The 27572-nt window shown below is 36.8% G+C and overlaps 1 protein-coding gene across 1 annotated transcript; it reads right to left on the bottom strand.

The window, feature by feature from the left end:
• On the bottom strand, positions 1 to 26760 carry LOC124638313 (tyrosine-protein kinase hopscotch). The gene is made up of 22 exons (XM_047175247.1): positions 26266 to 26760; positions 24568 to 24719; positions 23251 to 23409; positions 22453 to 22630; positions 22143 to 22297; positions 21808 to 21900; positions 21606 to 21725; positions 20742 to 20890; positions 13297 to 13431; positions 12910 to 13037; positions 12359 to 12495; positions 10983 to 11180; positions 7924 to 8074; positions 7209 to 7347; positions 6591 to 6665; positions 6374 to 6486; positions 5787 to 6005; positions 5258 to 5410; positions 4566 to 4739; positions 3996 to 4168; positions 3489 to 3638; positions 1 to 1773 (listed from the first exon to the last, which is right to left on the bottom strand). The coding sequence occupies exons 1-22, from the start codon at positions 26506 to 26508 to the stop codon at positions 1635 to 1637; spliced, it is 3333 nt and encodes a 1110-aa protein (XP_047031203.1). The 5' UTR covers positions 26509 to 26760; the 3' UTR covers positions 1 to 1634.
• Positions 26761 to 27572: the final 812 nt, after the last annotated feature.

The following is a 27572-nucleotide window of genomic DNA, read 5'->3' as shown; positions in this document are numbered from 1 at the left end:
TAAAATCCCTCGGCTTCTATAATTTCAGGTTCTGGGTACATAATAATTTCGGACTAAAATCTATAATCGTTCTGCAGGAACTAGATCTTCTACAACTACCGACGTCTAGATCTTTACCAACTGTCGTCCCGGACGCTCTCAATAGAAAATATAAGGCCCAATTTCCAGTGTTGGGTAAAATTCGTATAAACTTCAACATACATTAATAATAAACGAGTAATTTTTCTTACTTTTCACAATTTTCGATGCATGGCTCAGCAAAAGTACATAAGACACCATTAAAAAATAATAATAAGTCAATTATTAGTTACCAAAAAAATCATTCGTTGATTGACCCAACACTGCTAATTTCATCCTTTAGCACCGATACTCCATTTTGTCAGTCTATGTAATCACAATCCAATTCGTCGACACATCGTCAAGCGACGCTGTGCAAAATAATAATTAAAAACAATTTTATAAAATATTTCCCAATCATATCTAAACAAATATAAATTTCTAAAATAATTATAATGTAAGTTTTAATTACCCGATTATATTTTTCGTGCCTTACTAAAATTATAACTACATTGTTTATAATTGTCACAACAGTGAATTGCAAAACTTACATATAAGGCGTAAAATTAATAAAATGTACACAATAATTCTTAAAAATAAATTGTTCTCTAGATTTTATGTTCATATTTTAATATCATCTTTGGTTTTATAGTGAATCGATCTAAGCGACCATTCTGTATACCGCGTGCGTACGTCCTGTTAACAAACGTTACTTCATTGTCATCTAATAGTTGCGATCTTTTGTACAAATGCTCAAATTGTTATAGATTTGCAATTTATTTGAACACCAATAACATCATAATCTCGCAAGTTCACATTTGTGCCAGTAAGAGCTCTAGAATGGTTAGACTAGCGAAACTTATACACTGATTGCTTACACAATATAGCTTTGCTTACACTAAAATTGACTCGTCAATTAGTCACAATAATACACGGCAAGTATTCATTACGTCAAAATTCAAATTCTTAGTCAATTCAAATGAAATATACAAAAACTGGGGCAAAAACAATAATATTAATAAAAAAAACATTGACAGACAACAACAATAATCCATTCATTATGATTGCACTGAAAAACACAAATTAATAGATTCCACATGATTGAGATGCATTATGATATTGTAATAAAAGAAAAACGGATATAACATTTGTATAAATATTTACAAATAACTATAAACTATACAGAACTAAGGCAAATGCTTGGAGGAACCACAAAAACACATACTTATGTTAGACGATTGATTAGCTAGTACCGTTTGTGCAAATATAGCGCAAATATAACAAACACGTAATGAGACGATTGACCTCTAAATATACAACGATATAAACATCCAAAATAGTTGATCCGAACTGCACCTGAGTACATACGAAACTGCTGACACATTTTTCTTTACGTAAAAAATATATTATCCATAATTGGCCTTTTTTCTCTTGTTGCAGGATTTGGTGAACACTTCAAAGAAGCACCATAGTCCATACCCGCACAAGAGAATCACAAAAGCAAGACGATATTTTAATACGTATATACTTTTTCCACGATAATATTTTGAGATTTCGTGCAATAAGAAATAAAAGCTCTACTTATACTCGTCCATAAATCGTTTGCACATATGCACGAGGTCAATGAACTTGGGTCGTAAGTTCGGTTTGAGATTCCAACAGTCCATCATCAGGTGTCTGAATATTTCTGACGGACAATCTTCCGGTATTTGAAAGCTGTAACAAGAATATTTCATTTAATTACACCAATATTACAACGCACACACACTCTTACAAAGTTTTGCCAGAGTGTGTGTGCGCAAACACGGTTTAAATGAAACTTGAAGTGACATGTATCTACTATATTAGAATAACATGGGGTCTTTTTGTTCTGACGAGAGAAGAAGTTTTCAGGGAATGAAGAGATGACTGAATAAACGGAAGTGTCAAAGCTACAGCACAGTATATAGCACCGACCAAGCATGCTTTGACTAGAATACTCCATTTTAATTTTATAGTTTAATAAACTCAATCTTCATGGGTGATTGAATTTTCCAAATGTGGTAGTACTGACCATACTGACTGACTGGTCTAGCTGTCGCAAGTGCGGCTGCTGAGCACGAGGTCTCGGGTTCGATTCCCGAGTCGGGCCGAAATCGCTTTGTGGGTTTTAGAAGACTTTCACAAAGCAGCCCGGAGCCTGGAAGTTGGTGATTGATACTCCCGTGCATCGGAGAGCACGTAAATGTCGGTCCTGCGCCTGATCTCTCTCCGGTCGTGTCGGATTACCGTCCCATCGGGCTATGAGAGTTAAGGAATAGTGAGTGCACCTGTGTCTGCGCAAATGCTCGTGCACTATAATATGTCCTGCGTAGTTGGCTAATCTCCTTACGTGAGAACAGCCGTCGTAGCCGATAATCGGCTAGGAGGACATCATCATCATCATATATTTACTTCCTGCAACTGTACAACTTACTCGTTGGGCCCATAGTACTATCCTAACTAATATTATAAATTTTATTTTATTTTTATTTTATTTTATTTTATTCGGAAAACAAACAGTTTTACAAAAAAACACTTAAACTACAATTTATGATAACTTGAAACCAATTACATGTTTTCGCATATCAATACCTAGCTTGTCTGCTTAATCCAAACAATAAAAACGTAACACGACATCAATACAAAATACAAACGAAAACATACAATTATCGAACCACATCAAACCAGCTCTTAGCAAGTGTTCCTGCGAATACCCGTGGCTTAGCGGTAAATAGGTCAAGTTCCGAAAAGTCTGCGAGTGTATTAAAGGTCTTTGCTGCTCTGACAAAGTATGAACTTTGTCGGTAATTAGTACTACAATGTGGGACATTAAGGTAGAGAGCCGGTATTCTAGGCAACCTTTTAGGAACGCGTAATCCAATTTTCGAGAGAAGGGAAGGAGAGTCAATATGTGATTGAGCCAATTTAACAAGAAATGTAACATCTGATATCATCCTCCTCTCTTTAAGGGGTAAAAGGTGATATCTTTTGCATCTGGATATGTAATTGCAATCATGTGTGCCACATTTATATTGGAGATATCTGGTAAAATTTTTCTGAATTGATTCAATTCTTGAGTTATAAATATCGTACCGAGGATTCCAAACCTGCGAACAGTATTCGAGTGAGCTACGGACAAACGAACAGTATAAAATGTGAAAGTAACTCTGTCTGTCTGTCTGTCTTTCTGTCTGTCTGTCTGTCTTTTCTTCCCGCCTAAACTACTGAACCGATTTGTGTGAAATTTGATACAGACATAGTTTGGAACTTGAAAAAGGACATAGGATAGTTTTTATTACAAAAAATATAAAAATTAAAAATAAAATGTATTCCGGGCGTATAGCGCCATCTATTGGTGAAACCAAAAATCTGTCGGAAAAGTAGTAAATAAATAATAATAATTTCCTCACCATGAAGCCCGTTCTAGCGGCCGTTCAGGATTGAACTTGGGCACCTCCTGTCGGGCTCGCGTGAATATCTCCCACGCCGTGACGCCGTACGACCACACGTCGCTCTTCGTCGAGAAGTGCCACGGCTCCACCGCCGACTCCGGCGCGTACCTACGTGGCGAGGAACTCTTTAGTGATGTCTATCGTTGGCAGTAAAAAGGCTGGAAATGTACTGTCATCTTATTGTAAGATGGTGGTCGACGTGATTTGTTAGAACAAAATATGTATTGTTCGTAAATTATGGAACGTGGTCTCAGCAGTAATTATGGTATGTACTATTATTATGCATTGCATATAATTTTAACCAGTAATGTTTGCTTTTTATATTGAAGAACTGGCAATCCCATGAGGACAGTTTAGGGAGTGTTATGTGTCTTGTTCAATGAGATGTATTTCCCAGCCAACCAATTTTGAACATACTAGTCTTAGTAACAAGGTTAAAAACAACTTCTTCTAATAACATCTTACCAGTTAATAGGCAGCAATCTTTCAGTCTTAAGTCTGTATGCGTTTTCCTCCTTGGGAATGATCCTGGCGAGGCCGAAGTCGGATATCTTCACGTGGTACTTGTTCACGACTAGAATGTTCCGCGTCGCTAAGTCACGGTGTACCACGTTCTTTGCTGATACGTGGTCCATTCCCTGGGAAAAAAGGTGGAGATGACTTATCAAGTTCTGTTCAGTTTTATGCTTGCAGTAATTATTTGTGTATTCATAATGTAAAGTATGTAATGGTTAGAAAAATACTTCTGCAAAGAGCTCTAAAAATTGACTTTGTCACCTGACAAATTTTGGTTTGCAGATCAGAAAGCAAAGAAATCTTTACTATGTGAAATATATCTAAAATATTGTTTTCACTAATAAACACTCAAATGTGTAAAAAATTGCTCTGCAGATTTTTACATACAAATATTATTTAACATATACCATCTTGTATGCACTATTTGACCCACCTTTTAAACAAATAAATTATCTCAAGTGTTATACGCGTATTTTTATTCAAATACCTATAAATATCCCCCAAAAATACAATACACACCGTAGCAATATCCCTGGCGTACTTCAACAGATGCGAGATCCTTAGCTTGTCTCCCTGGAACTTGAGGTAGTAGTTCAGCGAGCCTTCTTCCAGGTACTCCATCACGATGAGCACGTCTGATCCATGGTCCCAGGAGTAGCCGAGGATTTCTACTATGTTGATGTGTTGAAGCGACTGGAATTATATTGAGGTTTATTTAGAAGGTAATAAGGACTATTTATGCCGTAACATTAAAGTTATCAAGGTTGTAAGGCCCAAGATTACCAAAAAATAAATTACAGTTTCCTTAAATCTGCTGTTCACTATGAATTTTTACATACACGTGCCAAAGTTAAGTACTAGTAGTTAGTAAAGATCTTTATAGTTCGGCCATTCAGAGAATGCGTTCCTGACACGTCGCGATTGAACTGACGACGTAACTTTGCAATGGCGTTGCAGTTACGATAAAAATATTTTTGCTGGTTGTTTACCGTTTTAACAATTGAGGAGCATTAAAACAACATTATTATATCAATAATCAATGAATGTAGTTACGTCGTCAGTTCAATCGCGACGTGTCAGGAACGCATTCTCTGAATGGCCGAACTATAAATTGTGTTAATAAATGGGACACACAGTTGGACCCTGAGTTTGCAAGCTAAAATCCTACCAAACATTAAGATTTTTCATTTTCACAAAAATTTTGTTTTTACCTTCATAATCTCCAATTCATTCTTGAAGTCTTCATACAAAGTGCCGTTTCTCTCAGACGCCTGTCGCGTCAACTTCTTGACGGCCACTTCTCTTCGCTGAGATTCTTGGTTGTCGCGCTCCATCCAGCCTTTGAAAACGTGCCCGTAGTTGCCCTGTGAAGAAGAAAGTAATATTAATTAAGCAAATGTTTTGTTTGTTACAAGCGTGTAGTAATAACTAGGTATTTTTTTTGTATTTATTTTTTTGTTTGGTAAACAATATTGTTCACACACACACTAATTATTATAAAGGCTAAGTCTGTGACTGTATATGTCCGTTATATCTTCACGCGCAAACGACTGGATGTATTTCGATAAAACATAGTAGTACAATAATTATGTAGTTCATACATCAGAATAGCATAATACCTAGGCTATTTTTGTGGGACGCAATTCACTCAAGAATCTGGTACACTCACGCAAGGTTCTAGGTTCTAATTCGAAATAAAATTCCTTCCTTGTTTATGTCATAAGACTTCACAATACTCACACTGCCAATCTTCTTAGTCAACGTGACGAGGTAAGTCTTCCCCTGTGACACGATGGACTCCATGAGCCTGGGCGCGGGCGTGGAGTCGTCATCGAGTTCGTCATCGATGGCTCGTGCTGCGTTCACACTGCCGCTGTTTCGGGAACGTAGCTCGCGTTGTAACGCGTAAGGAAGGCCGTTCATGCTTTCTAGGGAATTGGAGCTTTTGTTGTCTGCGAACTGGAATGGAATGATGCATGAGAATATGGAAGATGCCAAAGTAATATTAGCTGAAATGGGGCAACAGTGATAAACAATTAGGCCGTCTTATTTTTTATTTTTATAATGCTTTATTGCACACCTATTATACGAAACACACAAAAATGTACAACGGCGAGCTTTAACCCAGAATTGACTCCTAAAAAAGCCATCGAAATCGAACTGTTTATGTAATCTAAAATGTAACATGAAAATATCAGCAGCCTACTCATACTCCAAGAAAATCGATACTTCCACAATAGATCGATCAAATAATTTTATCGATTTGGAAGTGGTAATCACACAAATAGCATAGCTAATTTCAATGTTAAACCATCAAATATACTTACAGGATTATCATATTGATCAGACATTGTCCCATTCATTGAAAGCACACTGCTGTCCGATATCAAAGACTTGTTGCTACCAGCATCACTCAATTCACTCGGTATAAACCTATCACCTGAAATACAAACATTACAATTATATATTCATGTCATAGAAATGTAGACTTTAGTCCACTTGTAATAATGATTATTTTGGTGTGGCATTCGGATGAATACTTACTTGATACAGTCTCAGCGTGTTCCATATGTTCTAGGGAGATCTTTGGCTCTTCGTATTCGTGGATCGGCACATATTCTGCAACATATAAAAACATTTTAAAGTATGTTGATCGTGCCAGACACATGCCTGCCTAGTCTTTTCCCAACTACAGTCGGCGTCACAAAAATCGCACCTCTTTATAAATTCCCTTCAAAGTCATTTTAACCCTATTAATCAATGGTAGACATATGATTATGAGGTATCATTGGAAAGGTAATTTATTTAAATTTCAGAATAAATCAATGGATGTGGTTATTTGTTTACATGGATATAAAAAAGCCAGCTAATGCAAATGATTAAAAAGGAAAATTTTATTTTATCAGTAAAAATTACAACACCTTAAAACCTAAAACCAGTCCTTTAAAACAACTTAAAACCTAGTGTTACCCCCCCTCCCCTGGCCCTGATTACTGCTTCCATGCCTTTCCATGTTTTTGAAATTATTATTGAAGAGGTGCGATTTTTGTGACGCCGAGTGTATATACGGGTCGGATTCCAGTCTAACAGCACTTAGCACCGAGCCGGACGCAGCAGCCGGTCACCCATCTCGTAGCTCTGTGAGAAGTAGGTAGGACATACCTCTGTGCAGCATATGGTTCATGTCCCGCATGATCTCCTGCGGGCGCAGCGGGTCGGGCTGCCAGCACTGGCGCATGAGTGCCCACACCTCGCCCGGGCACCGAGCCGGACGCAGCAGCCGGTCACCCATCTCGTAACTCTGGAGTAGAAATATGGCAGGTAAGTAAAGTCGTTATTAGTCGACAATCTGCCTGAAAGTCAGTCGCGATCCAGAGACTGTAGATGAAAGAAATTTTAGACTGTAGATGAAAGAAATTTTAGTCAAAGACTTTTGAGTTCCTGCTGGCCTCAACTATTGTTTTGACGTTTTGAATTGTTTGCTAATAATAAAAAACTTATTTAAATCCAGGCAATGCGGAAACCGTCTACGTAAGTGAAACAAGCAATCAAAAAGTCAAACATAAACCTAGTTAATAAACGTGGTCTTTATTTACTTTTCCCAACTAAGGGTGCTTACATAAAGAAACAGGTTGCCGGTACAGACAAACCTGTACGGGTAGGTACCGATCAGTGCAGGTATAATATTTCCATACAATCCTATTGACTCACTTATAAAGAAACAGGTTACCTGTTTACCTGTTTCTTTAGAATATTATACCTGCACTGATCGGTACCTACCCGTACAGGTTTGTCTGTACCGGCAACCTGTTTCTTTATGTAAGCACCCTTACCCATGTGACATCATTATAATTCGTACAAAATGAAATGAACTCACCCTAGCAGTCAACACAGGATTAGTCTCGGTGGGCGACTGTCCGTAAGAGAACACCTCCCACAGCGTGGTGGCGAACGCCCAGATGTCGCCCATCACCGACCGTTTCGCTAAGCTCATGTCAGAGAAGAATTCCACCGGCATCCAGTGTACGCTGCGAATAGAAGGTAATTGAATTGAAGGAAAGGACAATGCTATTCTTTGTATGGAAGTTGGGCTCAAGAGTTGCCCACAGTAACTGCATAGTGTATTATGATCCATAGGCTTATAATAAGTCCCAGACCGAAATATTTCGAAATCTATCCCAGGAGTCCTGAGAAAAGTTCTTGATGACCTACCAAGACTGACAAAATATAACAAAAACTGCCTTGCAATGTGTGTACGTATTTATAACAAAATTCCTAGAAACCTGAAATTATTACATGTAAGAGCTCTGAAGGCAAAACTACACGAATGGCTAGTCAAATGTAGCTTTTATAGTGTCAGTGAATTTCTTGATCGAAATTTTGATCTCAAATAGGTTAATGTTAATTTAATATTAAGATGTTAGTTTTAAGTTATACATTTTTGCATGCTATTATATAGCTAAACATGCTTGTTCCTTATATATCTTATGTAACACCAAAAATACCATGTTTAAAGCAAATAAAGATTATTATTATTATTAACTTGTATGTCTCTACCAGACCTCGGGACTATAGAGTCCCGGATTTTTGGGAGGCGAACGTGGGGCCGAAGCCAACACGCTGAAGCCCTTAAGAGACAACTTTAATGAAATGGTGACACAAAACCGACGATTATCCCTGTATACACTATAGAAATGTACCCAAGGACAGTCCCCGGTTCTGTGCTAAACTATTGCTAACTATGGATGAAAACTACTTGGGCTATTGTGATGGGATGCTAGTGGACTAGGAATGGGGAAACTACGGGAACTATGGCACCTGCCGATAACAATGTAATAAATACACGTAAAAATGGCAGGTGGAGACTCGCCAACTCACTTACTGGGCCCCCGGGAATCAGTCGCTAAATCGCAACAAGGGGGCAACAGGTACATGAGCGGCTGAAGGGTGAGGATACCTCGGCGGACTTTAAACGCAGATCACGCGCTCCCTGTGGGTCCAGCATCACCGGCCCACTCGCCACTTACCACGAGGCACCTACCCTCCGAGTGGGCTGTTAACCCTGCTCTAGCGACTCCACTCTGACCGGCCGATGAAGGCAAGCCAAGAGGCGGGAGACCTATCCCCCGTCATGCTTCACTCCGGCAGGCCGGAGATGGGGGACAGTATACTCTCCCTGGAGCACTCGGATATATAGCCCCGCGGGGTCGCTACTCCCCGTCATCCGCCTCAGATGCCCTGCGGGGCTTATTATTATTATTATTAAAAACTGGTTTAACTCTTATTCAATATTATGAAAAATATGCTTACGAACTCTTAACTATTCCACTTTTATTACCTTAATTGAAATGCATTATAATATTAATCGACAAATACGTGGTATTGAACGAGATTTTTTTTTACCGACTTCAAAAAATGGAGGAGTTTCTCAGTTTGTTTGTATTCTTTTTACGTAAGTACGTGCATAACTCAGTCGTTTACCAACCGATTCAAACAATCATTTTATTGTTTGAAAGGATTTACTTTCCAAATGGTTCCTTTGTTATTCGGTCCAGGGTCTGGTGATAGAAACCTTAAAACAATAGGGAACTCTCGGAAATTGTAAGCACATATCGAATAAAAACTTGTCAATCGGGTATATGTCTCCGACACCACAAAACAGTGGAGGTTAAGACCTGACCCGACGATGGAGACGACAGTGAGACGGGGGAACTCCTTAACGGTATCTATTTACTACCTCGTGTTCGAGCTTATTTTATTCGTCTTGATAAGATTTTTCCATTGCCATTACGGATATTAATTGCATGACGCTACACGAACTTAGAACTGATTGTGCTACCACAATCAGTGGAATAGAGACTGAAAAGCAAGAGAAACAACAATTACCTTTAAACGTCTATTTCTGTTTTTTTTTTATCCTGTTAACAGTGAAACCACTAACTATCTGAATGTTATTTCAAGAAAAGAGGTTGTTAGGTTTGTGGCTGCTTACAATGGCTTGCTAACAATGGCTGGCTAACATTAGAACCGGTTTTTCTCGGGACCTCTGGGACCGATTTCAAAAATATTTGGATTCCGTCTTAAGAGTGAAGTAAAGAACCTATTTTAACCATTCCCACTACTGGGCAAATGGCTCAGGCTTTGTTAAGTGACTATCTATGGAGAACATTTGAACCGGTTTTTCTCGGGACCTCCGGGACCGATTTCAAAAATATTTGGATTCCGTGTTAAGAGTGAAGTAAGGAACCTATTTTAACCATTCCCACTACTGGGCAAATGGCTTGGGCTTTATAAAGTGACTGTTCAAGTTGAACAATAGAACCGGTTTTTCTCGGGACCTCTGGGACCGATTTCCAAAATATTTGGATTTCGTGTTCAGAGTACACTATGGAACCAGCTGGAACTACTCCCACTGCTGGGCAAACTTTGAGCCCAGACCCTGGCATTGTCCTTTTACATAAATATATAAAGTTTTTGAAAGTACCAGCGAATTTATTGGTAAAAGAAAGAATATTTACTTAATTATTATTAACTTTTCTTGGAAAAAAGAGTACATAATTCAATCTCAATCGCTTACGCGTGACATACCGAGCGGCAAATATCTGTCGCTCGGTTAGGCCGTGAAAAACCAGATGTAAAATCGTAAAAAATGTTGACAGATGTCTCAAAAAACCGAATGCCTTGTCAGTTCACTCGCAGGTATCGTTTTGGTCATGTCCACCGTATGCATTTGAGAAGAAGATGCCTGACCTATCAGCATTATGGCATCTCCGCTCGTCTTTCACATATAACTTAGTAGCAGTACCTATAGTTTTTAACTTTTAACTTTTTACCTACATACAACTTCCATTTGAATGCTGAGTTTACGCTTAGAGTTACTGATTGTACACTACCGTTTATGTGTTTTGATTTTTTTGTTTTGTGGTTTGTACTCACTCGTGCTGTGTGTAGTTGCGCAGCGTGGGGCCGGACAGCTTGACGACGATGCGGTCGCCGTCGTGCGCCGCTAGCAGCAGGCGCCGGCACCGCACCGACCCATGCACTATGCCTGCCTCTGAGAGGTCCCATAGCGCTCGGGCAAGACCCGCCGCTACTTTCTTTAGGTGAAGTAGCTTTACGCGGGCACCGTTCTCTCTGAACGCAAAAAATAATCAATAAATTAATTTTCAAATCCAGCTTACAACGAAAATGATCGAGGATTTTGCCCACCGACCGAAATTCGCTCACTTAAAGCCGATATTAGGCTAGTGCTTTCACGTGATCTTTGAGGTAGACATCACAATTGCAATGTGAAACAGTGACCCATCTTTATGTAGACACATTTTTTTCACAAGAGGAAAAACTGACGCATACGAGTTCACCATCAAAAGCCCAACACAGGGTCAATTTGAAAGACCTCCTTTTTTAAAGTCGGGTAAAAATAAGAGTGAAAGCAATGACAATTAATTTTCTCAGAAAATAGCAGTTTAATTTGATGCAGTGACTTGATGAAGCATAAATAAACAGTACCTACGCATATTGTTAACTAGATTTTTTCTTCGTAAACAAGCTTGTCCTTTGACGTCAATGAAAGGAACCTAATTTGCTGCATCGAATTTTAAATCTAAGGAAACTTTATCGAATCAATACGCTACCAACATTAACATTATTCATGCTAAGGTTTGTATTTATCCCGTTAGGTATATCACATTTTAAGTCATATCATAAGTTCATCATCAACTGCCTAGCCTTTTCCCAGCTACATTTAAAACAGCAACAATCTTGGCACAGCAAAAGTATTAAAAAACAAAAAGACAAGAAAAAAATGCAAATATTTAGGATTCTATTACGCATCTTCGTTACAAAGTGGTAATTTATTCTATTAAAATAAACGTCAACATGAAAGATCACGACAAGCTAAAACATTACTGTAATGAGATTCAAAATTCGTAAAGTGATGTCAGAATTAAATTCCGACTACGAGTATTAATTTTATTTGTATAAAATTACAAATTAAAATGTATGGGACGATAAAACCTGCATAACAATTCGTCATTTAACAAAAAAACTTTATATTTACCTTAGACAATTTTCGAAACTACTTACAGTTATATTAAGCTACAATTCGCGGGATTGTTTGAAAGAATTACCGCGGCCCTAGTACATAAAGAGCTTAAGAAGGAACATGATGGGTTTTAATCAGTAAGAGTCTGACAATCCCTCATGCTGCTAACCCATAGCGAGAGGGGTTATTTGATGATTTCCCATCAAAAATAGCTACAATTTGTTTGTATACTCAAAATCAATAAAAAATATTTAATTAATATATTTACCTTAGATAATCATCAAAGGGTCCATATGGCAAGTATTCGAGCACAAGTGCTGTTGGCGAACTCAACGTCACGCCGTATAGTCGAACCATGGAACTAGACTGCACGCAAGCCCATTTGCTTGCTAACTCTACGAATTCCTGAAAAATAATCGATTAATCACTACTATCGAATAGAATCGATATACACAGTTAATTGAGCAACAATAATTGAATAAAGACGATGTGTAATTATCGATTCCGGTTCAATAATCGATATCGATTGCAATCTATGTCAAAGTCGTACTTTAAATGCTAAGGATAAATAAAATAGATTGACGAATTGCATCGATATATCTATACAAGTAATTCGGCAACAATCATAGAATAGGATCGATATGTACTGTCTGGATTAGGTACATTCGATTTAAAGGTAACGAAATCTCATTTACTCCCGAACTGAACAATTTCCTAATAAAAAATAAAATCGATTAACCACCACTAACGAATCGATAGACACAATCGATGCCACTACAAAAATCGACATCCATTACAGTCGATGTAAAAAAGTCTTACTTTTAAATGGTCATTGGCCTTTTCTCTCTGTAAAGTCTTGAATGCGACCACCAACTTCTTAGTTTCATCGAGCCTCCACAAAGCTTTGTAAGTAGTCGTTATGTTTTCCGAACCGAACTTTTCAGAACCTAGAAAAAATGCGTAAATCGTGACAAGTACAAATTAAACCGTGTCTAGTGACGCAACTGTTAGTCTGCATTAAATAACGGGGAACACAACAAAAACCTTTAAAGTAAAAATTCCAGTAAATTACATAAAAATAACGAGAACAAAACGAATTCAAAGAAACATTATCATAGACATTAAATAAATTCTCATTACAAAATAACAATTACAGAAGCGTGACAATGATGTATGAGATACCTAAAATTAATTACATTATATTACCTGTGTACAGTAAAATGTCCTTATTTGGCAAACATCGAGGGCTCCGGTTGTCTTTGAGAATATCTTGAAGTTCAGCTTGGTCAATTCTCACACCTCTTTTAACCGGCTCCCCACATAACAGTAATTGGGACTTATCTACAACAATAATTCAAAATTAATAAACATACGATACATTTTAATGAACGCTTAATGTATTAATGTAACGTCTAACACCTACTTATATGGGTAAAGCTAATCAATTATGACGAATAAAAAGCTCATTATATTTACAATTTACTTGAATGCGGGGATATTTCGTAGAAGAATATTTACTTAACTCATTGCATCGGATATATTGTATTTTTCCAGGAATATACTTTTATATTCTAATTAAAATGGAATAGATATGGGATAATCAATTTGAGGCAAAAAGAGTTACGTAAAAACGTGTTAGTAAGATGCCATAAAAAGTCAAGCACATGTTTCTTTTGACAAATTATACAAAATAAAAACTACATGAAACACAAAAACTAGTGTATTGTTTATGTTTATGTATTCGTTGTAAATGCTTTTTTCACATTTTCACATAAATGTACATGACTCAGAATTAATAAGAAAAATATTACCGCCTTCCATGGGTCATATTGAATCATTTCATCAAAATCGGCGTAGTATAACCATGAAAATGTTGTAAACAGATATCCAAACAAGTCGGCTACAATGTATCAGTTAAATCTCGGACAAAAGTATTATACAGCGAACGATCGACACGGCTGAACGATTCCGTTAAGATAATTTAATTCCACATCGGATAAGAAACGCGTTAAAGATTTATTTAGGTACAACAGCAGCTTCAGAATCACTGTGGGGATATCTACTGTAAAATAATTAAATAATAACATGCGCAAGTCGCTGAAAAACACGGTTTATGTTTTCCATATCAGTGTAGACAGGCTAACTTCACCTTTTGTAAAAAAAAATCTGGGGGACTAAGAAATCAAAAATGGTAAAACCTAATACAAATACCAAAAACTGTCTTTGAACATCTTCGGTTGTCGTTACGGGTAATCAGAAGCCAGTAAGTCTGACAACCAGTCGTTCCTAGAGGTATTGTATTGCCTGGGTAACTGGGTTGGGGATACTCAGATAGGCAGTCGCTCCTTGTAAAACACTGGTACTCAGCTGCATCAGGTTAGACTGGAAACCGACCCCGACATAACAAAAGGCGAGGTAGATTTATCGCCTCGAAGCAGTCGTGTAAAATAACCGCGATAAATAATAATATTTTTATTGTACATAATACTCGAAGTCTTGTAAACCAACGCTCAGCTATAAATCTCGATTAAAAACTACTTTTGATCGAGATTAGTATCGCATGTGTCAGTTTTAAATCGAGACATATGAGTAAGCACGATTCTAAAAGTAGTTAGTCAAGTCCAATATTTTATAACCTTTGCAAAACTATTTTTAAGTTACAATAGTACCCAGTGGCGGCCCTAGTGTGCGAACTGTGCCATCGCACAGGGCCTCGCGCTTGGGGGGCCTCGCGCTACAACCCACACTAATATAAAAAAATATATATCTGGTCCAAGAATAAAATGTGATTTTTTTTCTTTATTTTTAATTCATTCTGCGTTTACTTTTTGAGTCCTCAATTCAACAAAAAGTTGGAACACCAAAGTAACAAAGGCTCTCGATCCAGTCACGGATTCTTTTTATATGTGCTTAATTCCGAGTTTAATTTGAGAGTCCTTAAACAAACAATATAAAAAAATTCGCGCTCGCTACGCTCGCGGCTATTCACTTGACAGTACCTTTCCTTCAAACTTGATTAGCGTACCTACTTTTATGTCCCAAAATTCAAAAAATTTCGCGCTCGCTACGCTCGCGACTTCACCTTGCACTGTTGTTTATTATACAAGTTTAGGTGCTTTAGTGCAGCGGTTCCCAAATGGGGTTCCGCGGAACCCTGTGGTTCCGTGACAGGTCCTCAGGGGTTCCGCGGAAAATTTAAGATTTCCATATAGTAAATCGTTTCACTTTTAACAATATTAAATGATTATTCATTTTCAATTAAATTGTTTTAAAATATTGTATTCCAAAATTCCATTTAAGCACCATGTAGGTACCACTCGCGAGTGTAAGTACGAGTTCGCGACAAGTAGCGGGGGAAGGCCATGGCTAGGGTTGCCACCCGTACTTTATTATAATAGCCCGGTCAAAATAGACATTTGAAATAACAAAAATTCCCACAGAGCTGATTTTTGGTGCAGAGCTAGATTTGATCATTATAAATAAAATACTAAAAGTCCCCATCGATCCCATGTGTGCGTCAAAAGTTATTCGAGGTCAAATGTCAAAATTTTTGTTTTTTTGTGTTTTTTTCGAAAACGGTAAGTTTTATCAAAAAAATACATCAGACCAAAATTGTAGATTATAAAATTTTCTACAAAAATGACACTAACAGTTTTCTCCTAAATGTTACCATTCCTGAGATATCGCGCTTCAAAGTATACTCCATACATGACATGCACACATTTCCACGCCACCTGTGAGGTAGTGTACTCTGCGCGTTTTTTTATCGTGGTTTCCCCTGTAGGCCTACTCCACCAGCTGTCATGACAATTTTAGGATAGTTTAAGGAAATAATTGCCGTCAAGTTCTAATATGATGTCATTATTGATATTAACTATTGGGTTAACTATTATTGTGATTGTTTTAGATTTATCAGATTCATACAAAAACTCGTGGTGGCCTAGTGGGTAAAGAACCAACCTCTCAAGTATGAGTGGGTTCGATTCCAGGTCAGACAAGTACCAATGCAACTTTTCTAAGTTTGTATGTACTTTCTAAGCATATCTTGGACACCTATTACTGTGTTTCTGATGGCACGTTAAACTGTAGGTTCTGGCTGTCATTGAACATCCTTGGCAGTCGTTATGGGTAGTCAGAAGCCAGTAAGTCTGACACCAGTCTAACCAAGGGGTATTGGGTTGCCCGGGTAACTGGGTTAAGGGGGTCAGATAGGGCAGTCGCTCCTTGTAAAGCACTGGTACTTAGCTACATCCGGTTAAACTGGAAGCCGACCCCAACATAGTTGGGAAAAGGGCTCGGAGGATGATTTCATACTACAATCATTTTTGCAATTGCAAAAAATAATGAAAAATGGAGTTTTTCTGGAGCAGGTGGGAGTAAAGTTTTAATAGGGTCCAGATATTATGAATCAATTTCCAACTCCAGTCTTCTGGATAAAAATGGAAATGTCGAAGGAAAATTAGCGTGCGATAATTTTCTACAACTTTAAAAGCGGATTGTCGCGACTTCAGCGGTTTAAAAAATTTTATTCTGTGTTTAGTGATGCAGAACCATGCCTTAGGACTGCAGTACGCTGATATTTAGGATTTAAAAGTGGGCAATCTAGACTTAGCGACAAGCCACGTGAAGGTAATTCAAAACCCGATATGACCCATGATAGTATCGAGGCTATGCGGCAGTTAATTGTCGCAGACCAACATGTAACATACCGTGACATGGATCCGTGAGCATTACGATTGTTTTACATTCCCCAAAATTAAGGAGTCTCCGTAGTAAACGTTTCAGCACACCTGAAAAAGCTGTAGACTCATACAAATCGGCCTATTAGACTACCCTCACTTAAGAATGGAATAAATACTTCAAGAACTGGGTTTAATGCATGCAAAAGTGCATTAAATATCGCGGAGAATTCTTAGAAAAACAATAAATGGTATTAACCTATTAGATTGTCTATACTTATTTCAAACGACACAACTTAAAGGCAGCCGTCGTATATACGTGGCTTATATGTGCATATCATGTGTAGTGTGACTCTTTGAAGCGCGATATCTCAGGAATGGTAAGATTTAGGAGAAAACTGTTAATGCCATTTTTGTAGAAAATTTAAAGATCTACAACTTTGATCTGATGTCTTTTTTTGATAAAACTTACCGTTTTCGAAAAAAAATCAAAAAACCTAAAATTTTGACATTTAACCTCGAATAACTGTTGACGCACACTTGGGATCGATGGGGACTTTTAGTATTTTATTCATAATTATCAAATCTAGCTGTCCAACAAAAATCAGCTTTGTGGGAATTTTTGTTATTTGACCACTACGTCTATGTCTATTTTGACCGGGCTATAAAGTATTGTACTTTATTTCAAGTAATTGTACTTTATACTTTATGAAAACAATAAAGTACACGAAAATACTCTTTTTAAATAATTTCTGAACGCAACCTAACCTCAAATCAGTGTTATTGTCATTGTCACAATTGTTCAGTAGAATTTGATAAAAACCGCAAAAAACAATAAAAAATAATGTTTTTAAACAAAATAATAAATAAAAATAAATTGTACTTAATTTTTATACTGTGTACTTTTTTTTTCTTACCTATTATTACCAATGCACTTTATCTGCCAAAAAAAAAGGTGGCAGCCCTAGCCACGGCAGCAGATAATTTAATTCCGTTTTTTACAAATTGTAGATTAACTCAATACCTCCAGGTCTTTGGCAATCGCCAAAAGAAGGTAGCGAGTCGGCCAAAAATCACCGCATTTTTTGGGCTTATTTCATCGCCAGGATTATACGTTTTCATACATTTGACAGGACGTGACATGACATACGAGTATGTCCAGTGGTTATTTTACCATGAATCAAACCTCCAAACAAGAAAATTTCGTTCTTTCTTGTTCTTTTATGTTCGTTTAATTGCTCAGGTATCCAACTCCGAAAAAATTTCGCGTTCTTCCGTCGAGGTTTCTTATTCATTTATCCTTTGATATGTTTATTTTTAATTCCTATGGTTCAGAAAAAGCAATAGCGCTTTCTTCGCTAGCAGCTCCTTATTAATTTGCATTTGCTTTTTTGTTTGGATATTGTACTTGTTGAGACCTTATTAATTTACAGTGGTTCTATTTATTTTGTGTAAGTACTTAAAATAACAAAAAATTCGCGCTCGCTTCGCTCGCGATAACGGCTACTACTGTATGTCTTTCCACACTAGCGGGTACTTGGAACTTCTCTTTTTAGTTAAGAAAAAATCGCGCTCGCTCGCCTCGCACCTAATACCCAAACTATTTCTTTTTACGTTTACTTTGTCTGTCTTCAAACTGAAAACTATTTACATACAAATACATAAAGTCAAGGGCCGCTAAATTGTTTTCTGGTCTGTGGAGCAGATAGCCATGCCACGCCTGAGTATACTGAGTATGTCTCTAACCATATAACCGGTGCGTTACCATACGCCACGAGCCGTACCTAAGTGTATTTATGTCTTTAGTTTACTTCTTACTTAAGCTAGGGTTCCGCCGAAAAATGGTGAAACGAAAAGGGTTCCGAAACCAAAAGAATTCGGGAACCGCTGCTTTATAGTTCGGCCATTCAGAGAATGCGTTCCTGACACGTCGCGATTGAACTGACGACGTAACTTTGCAATGGCGTTGCAGTTACGATAAAAATATTTTTGCTGGTTGTTTACCGTTTTAACAATTGAGGAGCATTAAAACAACATTATTATATCAATAATCAATGAATGTTATAATTTTGTGCCAAACTGAGTGTCAAATAACTTGGTAAACAATATTTTTCTAAATCTATACTGCGCTATTACAAGGTTATGTCAGCGGTTTATATTTTGTAGTGCTGTGCTAAAAATAACAGGCAAGTATCGTAATCTGTTCTTATACAGTTATAATATAAAATAATACGTTTTGATTTTCTTTTTAAGAATTGGAAAATAATGGACTATAAGACTTAATTATAACTTTTATGAAATATAAAAATAAAACTATGACCAAACCGCATTTTTATACTTAGATTAAAAATGGTAACCCCAAATGGCGTTATGGGCCGCCATTTTGTGACGCTAAAACAGTCGTCCGTTGTCGTTTCGTGCGCATAGACCACGTTTTTCAAGTGTTTTCGATCTGTTTTTATTTGATTACCCGGCTTTTGTTAGACCGAGATATCAGGATTGATTCTGTTATTGATAATAATATAATTATACATGTAGGCGAAGATGATGATGAAGACACCACCTCCTCAAGCAAATCGGAGTCTGATTAATATTCTGTTCGCACATTCAATTCAATGTACTTGTAACAAAGAATAAATAAAACAATTTTATTATATGAATATTACCTTTTTTTGGTTTCCACTTAAATAACTAAAATATAAAACAAATGATTCCGCCAATTTAAAACGAAAATAATCTTAAAATAATGCGGCGGTTCATTTTGAAGGAACGGTAACGAACTCAGTGTTATGTTGTGCCCATCACTAGTCGTGACTAACTGATAGGTGTCAGGAACGCATTCTCTGAACGGCCGAAGTATAGTGACCCAAAGCTCCAAAATTTTTGCGCTCGCTACGCTCGCGGGTGCATCACTTTCCACTTGTTTAATTTATTTCATCCTTTTTTAGCCGAACCTAGAAGGTGGCGCCGCTTTTAAGTCCTTTTATTAACAAGAAAATAACTCCTACTTTCCGTATGAACTTTCTTATTTACGACGTTCAAACTATAGGGGGCGCTTGGGTCATGGTTGCACCCGGACGCTACACGAGCTAGAGACGGCCCTGAATCAGTTATACGAAGAGCTGAATATTATCCCGGTACTGAAATATACATTAGAAAATAATTTAATTGAAATTCATCCCACTACCGAAATAGTCTTGAGTCTTCGAATAATAAAATAATAATATCGAAAAAGCAGATTTTCGAGGCTTAAAATTATTAAAACATGTTTAAGGAATTCGATGACACAAGATCGACTTTCAGCCCTTGCTATTCTTTCGATCAAAAATGACGTTGCTCATTCATTCGATGATTCTGCCTTAATTAAAGATTTTAGTCGTAAGAAAAGTCGCAAGCATCAGATCATTTTAATATTTGTTAATTGTGTGATTCTCTAAATATAATCTGTAGTAAAAATAAAATGTTATTAATTTGTTTAACTTGAGCATTTCTCCTCAAACTTGACGTTTAGCTAAATCAAAACACCAGCTTACTCTTGCAACACATACTTTTCACGTAGGACAAAGGGCCTCGCATAGACCTGCTGCACGTAGCCTCGCAATGGCTAGGGCCGCCACTGATAGTACCTATATAAAAAAAATGTGGGACAAAATTCTTGTATTTAAATAAATACGTTCCAAAACCGGAATTTTCGATGTAGGCCGGAAAGCAGCTCAATTAAAATGAAACTGGGCTGGGCACGTCAGCCGAATGCATGCTAACAGATGGGAAAACATCGTCACCCAGTGGCAACCACAGGATGGTCATCGCAGGCGGGGTAGGCCCCGAAAGAGATGGCGGGATGACCTGGATGCCTACGACCCTGATTGGTAGGAGGTCTCAAAGGATCAAGAGGTGTGGAGGCAAAATGGGGAGGCCTTTGCCCAGCAGTGGGACAGTAAGGGTTAAGAAAAAACAATTGTGAATATTTACCATACTCTGAAGGCGGTATACATTCGTTCAGGAATATCCTTCCTTCTTGGTTCTGATGGCACCCGACTAGCCTCTCTATGCTGTAATACTCCTCATTGTTGACCACGTAACAATGACCCTTAAACTCTATTTTATACGTTTCTGTTGTGCTGCAAAAAAATATTTCAACTTTAGAAATAACAATTTCATAAAAATCCATCAACAAGACAAAAATAGTATATTCAGATTTTTTATCTGTATTTTATTTGAAGACAAGCTGATTCCCACGGGTCACCCGTGACCCAAGGTAGCTTCCTCCCGTGTCTGGATAGACAAAGGGTAGTGTGGTTTCCCAAAAGTGAAATAATTTTTCAGATCATTTCAGTAGTAGTCACGAACAAACAGACCACCTCTTTATAACATTCGTTTAGATAAGAGAGTTGTTTTCCTAAAAAAGCAAGTACACAAAAATACTGTTTTCTGACGTCTAGAATACGACTTAGACGATTAATCGGAACCGGACACAAAACGAGATAATAAACTGTCTAATTAAAATAGCAATGAATACATTATATCTAGAAAGAGTGCTGGGTCACTGGTTATAAACTCTAAATTTTAGGTACCTACATTATACGCACTCTTGGTACAATTATAATTGATAAGGGGTTCTGCGTTTCACAAATGCGTTTACCATGAAGTTGTTATCATGTCTACTAAAGGCAGTGTAGAATTGTAATGATTTAAGATCTAAATGAAGGAAGGAAACAAGCCGATTGTCTACGTCACATAATATATTTTGATACAAATCTTCGACACACTCCAATATATACGCATAGCACAACAAAAAGTTTGTATACCAAAACAAAAATAAGAAAACGTTATTACCTATTTTTAGTGCATACGTCCAAATAATAAACATTGTAGTCATCCTGGCACTGCCTCAATATATAACAACCGTGTTTCTTAGCGCGTTTTTCTTCCAACTTTCGATACGAGAATGCACCCCTACAAAGTTAAAAGTTTTTTTTAAACAAAATTCTCAGTAACAATTACATTAAATATGTACCCCTTTTACTAGCGCACTTACCCGACAGGGCCGTGACATTTTATTCTTTGTAGTTCCTTTAGCGATGGCGTTTCGTCGTCTTTAGACAGGTTAAACGTCCATTTCACCATCAATCTGTTTTGCATAATTAAGAGGTTTTATTTGATTGCTTGTGCTTTTTATTTAAATGAACAATAATCTATAGCTTCGTTTCTGGTGAAGGTTGCAATATTATGTTTGGAATAATTTAAAGACGGAGGAATGATCAATGAAACAACATTAGCAACAATAAGATCTATTGAGAGATCGAAATTAGGAGCCGCATTTGATCTACCTATAAATATTTTGAAGTTAACTTAGTACGACGTATAACAAACCTGTAATATCCATCGCAAACTGATATAAACGAAGACAGGTGCTCCTCAGACTTAAACTTAAAGAACAAAGGAGTTCCTCTTCTAGATATTTCTAACGAGTTCTCTCCATTTCTTGTTATATAAATTAATTCTTCTATTTTGCAAACGTGGCACCACTGAAACGACGTCACAATAGAGAAAAAAAAACATAAAATATCAGTTTAGTCATGTATGTTTAGATAAAAAATTCAAAGAATTAATCAAGTACGTAAATAATGTGATTATGAAACTGGTTCTCAATAATATTGAAGGTCTATAAACTATAACTCACGTCTCGTTTGACGGTATTGAAGAGTCTGATGCCGGGCTGATGCGGGTGGAAGGGAGCGACCATGACTCGCACGGGTATCACCTCGCTGCCGTTCTGCCATAGAACATTGTCGTATTCCTCCGCCAAATAGTTCGGCGCCATAATGTACAGTTGTTGCAGGTACAAGTTTTTTATATAGCTGTAAAGGTGACACATGTTTTATATTGGAAATTAATTTAGAGTAATGCATGTATGGTATCCAGTGGTGATCATTTTCGTGACATTTCCGGAGCTAAATGGACGAAAAGCGAATCGGCTGTGCTCCTAGCATGTGGTTTGATTCGAGATATGGAAATCCCAAGGGAATAAAAATCTGTGTCTGTTCGAACGCTTGCATCAGTGTAGTAACATATCGTGTTGTTCTTGTTGGTATGTTGAGATCTGCCTGTCATGACAAACATTCATTCTAGGAGCCATGTTTTACCTACTATCTTAAAGGTCAGTCGTTTGCTGTCGATCCAATAATACATAGGTCGATCAACAACGTAGGTAAGATTTTTTACTAATGGTATTAGGGACTTCACCCTAGTTCAGAAATCAACTCCTGGATCAACGTCACTATATTGGTAATGTTTATGATGTAGAGTGCTAAAAAAGGGTGACGCTTGAATGCAGACAGTCTCAAACATCTGACCAGTGATACAATCGAACCAGCTTTTGTTTGCATTGTGTAGGAGCAGGGACATAAAAAGTCCGATCGCAAAAAAAGTAATAAAGGAGCAGATTGCTGCAAATTGTGTTCCAATCGGCAATACTTACTTGACGTTATGTCCAACAGAACAAAGCTTTGGTAGTTGGTCGTGAGCATGCTTCTTCGCAACGTGACCGTGTCTCCTAACGATCACTTTCGGTATATATTTTTTGTAATCCCTCACAACATCGTTTACCGACAATTTTTCCTCAGCCGTGGCGCGTGTCCTGAATCAAAAACATGTACTCGCAATTTGCCACACAAAACCATCACTATTTTTGGAGATTTGAAACGTGATGATATTTACATAAACGGCTAATAAACTTGATCAAAATCGCAGCGGGATCCAATTTTAATTTAAAATAAAGGAAACAGATTGTATAGTAAGTGAGGACATCCTTTTCACAGGCATGCAATTGGTTTATGAAAGACGACGATAAAACGTCGCATCCAATTGTGGGTAGTTTAAACCTGGTACATATTGCATCGGCTCGGGTCATGCCCCGTTCCTGCATTGCATAGGTATCATTATGTTTAGGTAACTGTATGCAATCAGTACAATAATGCTCAGCTCGTTCGCCGTGAACATTCGTGATCATTTAAGAAGCAGGAAAAATATTGTAATCATGTAGATTGTTGATGATACCTCAGGATGTGAAACAGATTTTGCTTAAAGATTATTTGCCGTCATGTTTGCACGTAGGGATTTTCGGACATCTACTACTAACGAGTAAAGCACACAATATTAAGTAACAATTGCGAAGCGGCCGAACCGCTTTTTTGTTCAGGGTCGCGGGTTCGGTTGTTTTATTATAATATTTGCATGACATAAATAAACTATTTGCTTTGAGGCTGCATGTCGTATGACGTTATGAACGTCATAAAGTAAACCACTAATTATAACCAATATTTATTATGTTAGGTGTCCAAGATATGAATTTGTTGCTATCCTTCCATAACAAGTAAGTCAAGTAAAATACAACATGACATAAAAATATGTAAATTAAAGATATAATTTGTTAATTGCACTGTAACACTCTCGAGGGCTATTGTCTCACAGTGGAGACAGAGTAATTACAAGTTTATAGTCCATTGTTCTTTGCCAATGCAAGATACAATCATACTTGACGATTTATGAAGTACTATGATAATTATGTAGTGTAGGTAACATGTCCCGTTGTAGTGTTCTATATATAACAGAAATGTCAGTTCTTTACAATATCCAGTGTCAAGAAGTGAGTGTCACTATCTGATGCTGACTGTAATACCAAAAAAATAAAAGTATTTCATTATTTATTAATTAAAAGTGTTTCATTTAGATGAAAGTTATACAGCCAACAATTTTGTAAAGCCCAAAGTTTGTAGAAATATATATTTAAACTTACATGTCAGCAATACCAAGACCGAGCATTTCTTTCTTGTGGTCAGGGTACTTGAGCTCAGGGATCCTATTCTCGTACACATCGCTTCTGGCTTGAAGGAAGTAGTAATCATAAGTTGTTTCATCCAAAGTTATAAGCAGCTCTAATCTTGGTACCTGTAGAGGGAAAATATTGATTAGTGAATAAAGATAATAGTGAAAGAAATCTATACTATTAATATTAAGTTAAAGAGTTTGTATGTTTGCTTGATCTAATTTGAAAAAAAAAAACATTGGTCTAGCCGTGGAGCAAAAGTATAAATTATAAGGACCAGTGGAGTTTGAAGTGTCCTTTCGTCATATTAGCCTACTATGTATTTAATTAAGGAAATTAAATACTTTCATGACCATTGTGACTAATATCCAGACAAGAACTTTCCATGAAGGTTGATCAAATTCACTGACTCATGTAATTTAGGTAAGCCTATTTTACTAAGGGCAAATAATTTTCAAAGGGCAATAAGTTTTCTATAATTTATTTGCCTCTAAGGGCCTTCCCACTTATTCTCTATTTGAGTAGGCTCTTAACTATAGGTAAACAGTCTAGATAGGACTTTTTACACAAGTATCTACAAACTATTGCTTAATATAATTATTTGATGGATTAGGTAACTGTTATTTTATTGTTTTTCAGACACTGTTTATGTTCAACTTTATCTTTAACCCCTTGTATGCCGGTGCGTAGATATACGCAAGACATATTTGATTTTCTATTGTTCTCTAATTAGCGTCATTCGAGAGGTTAAATAAAAAGTCCTACAGATTTTTTTAGCTATATTAGCAAAGACATTGATAAAAGACACAAAAGATGAATAAAGTTTCGAATTTATAAAATAAATAGAGAGTTTAATATTAAGCAAAACCTACAATGTATGTCTATTCGTTTTTACGGATATTATTATTATGATAACTTTTGGAGAATAAAGAATTTATTTATTTATTTTAATAATAAGGATTTCATAATACATACTTGACTAATAAACAACTCCTAGCTTCAATTTAATTTTCAAGCAGGCATTGTTATCTTTGTGTTATGTGCAATATTATGTTACTGAACTAATTATAGAATATTAAAGAAATCATTTTTCTTTTTTTTTAATTATTATTACATAAAATTAGATTTGTATGAAGCCAGTTCATACTTTTGCTACTGTAAATTACTTTTACTATAAATACACAGTGTCTTAACTATAATTCTTTGATACTAATATACAATACAAATTCTGTGATTACTTCACTATTCATGAACATACTAAATATTGTACTAAAAATTTTAACTAAATTCTTGATTCTGAAACAAACATGTTGAGTTTGTTTTGCCTTATTCATCTTTGCTGCTAGATTTACTTTAATTCATATTTGGCAAATTATCTTAGTTAGATAACATTGTGATTAACTATAATAATATGCATTTAATCCAATCACAAATTAATACAGTAACATAAATAAACATTATGAGGAACTAATAAACAAACAACTGATAGCCAGAATGCATTGTATTTGACTTCTTTCAACTCAAATGAAAATAGGTTTCCTAATATTTAAAGAGCCACCAAGGCCTTTCATTTCCACATTAATTATTCATTAACTAACACAGTGGTTTCTAAACACTTCAGAGAAATTAAGATTTTAGAACTTCACATTACAATTGACTAATAATTACCTTAAAACGAATCCTAAGCTCGTAATCCCTGGTGCTGGACAGAACTTTTGCGTTATCTTTGAGAAAATAATCTCTGCCTTTGACTCGTAACGCGAACAGTGTCCGAGTGAGAGGTGGAATTTTATACTTTTTGCAAAGAATAATGCACAAATCCTCTGCACTCGTCGTACTAGAGCATCGTATAATATTTGGTGATCGGTCAGTCACCACCGACACTTTAACTGTCTCTTCGACTGTTGCCATCGTGAACTTGAACCATAAAAAACAAGAGGACGCCAACAGAGATAAGACTTAAACCCACTTTGATAAATGCATCGTTACGTTAACACAATTTTTCACGATCAAAATCATTTTGCATCACTGCCACTTCAAGCTGAACATCTAATAAACGCCAAATTCATAAACGATAAGATGTTTATTTATAACGTTAGCAAAATTCTTCATTCGGCGTAGTATTTTTTTCGGAATATTTTCTTTCGGTCACTTGCGCTATTTTCCCGTAATGCGCTTGAGTGAACTTGACTTTGACAGGTAGGAGCCTATTCTGTAATTTTCTGCGTTATTTTGGTTTCTTAAAATTAGTCGATTTTTATCGTTTGGATATTAGGCAAGAATAAAATTATGGATTGTCTCCAAAACTCATCCCTGTAAACAAGGACGGGTAATGGACGACGCCTTAACATTTTATGAAGAATTTCTCAGCCTCGCCAGACTTCGGCTCTAAAAGCAAAACGCTTCCGTATTCTCCGTATTGCACTCCTTATTGCTATGGTCTAGCTGTCGCAAGTGCGCCTGCTGAGCACGAGGTCTCGGGTTTGATTCCCTGGTCGGGCCGAAATAGCTTTGTAGGTTTTAGAAACTTTCATAAAGCTGTCCATTGCCTGGGAGTTGGTGATTGATACACCCGTGCATATCGTGGGCTCGCAAATTTCGGTCCTGCGCCTGATCTCACTCCGGTTGTGGACGTGTCGAATTATCGTCCCATTGCATCGAGCTATGAGATTGGAAGAACAGTGAGTGCACCTTTGTCTGCACCAAAGAGTAAAATAATACTATAGTCTGCACAAATGCTTGTGCACTATAATATGTCCTGCGCAGTTGGCTGATCTCCTTACATGAGAAAAGCCGTCACCGCCGTAGCCGATTATCGGCTAGGAGGACATCATCATCATTATTGTCAGGTTTTCATAAAAAAAAACATATTATCATGTCGACCATTCCGCCTAGTTATATTGTATGCAACTGTGTAGATTATTATTTACTACTTTCATTGATTTATAAACTCTACATTTATATTTAGGTTTATT

The sequence above is a fragment of the Helicoverpa zea genome, chromosome 17, assembly GCF_022581195.2.
Source record: "Helicoverpa zea isolate HzStark_Cry1AcR chromosome 17, ilHelZeax1.1, whole genome shotgun sequence".
Lineage (NCBI taxonomy): Eukaryota > Metazoa > Arthropoda > Insecta > Lepidoptera > Noctuidae > Helicoverpa > Helicoverpa zea.
Note: the sequence above shows the minus strand (reverse complement) of the source record. Positions and strands in the feature narration are given on the sequence as shown.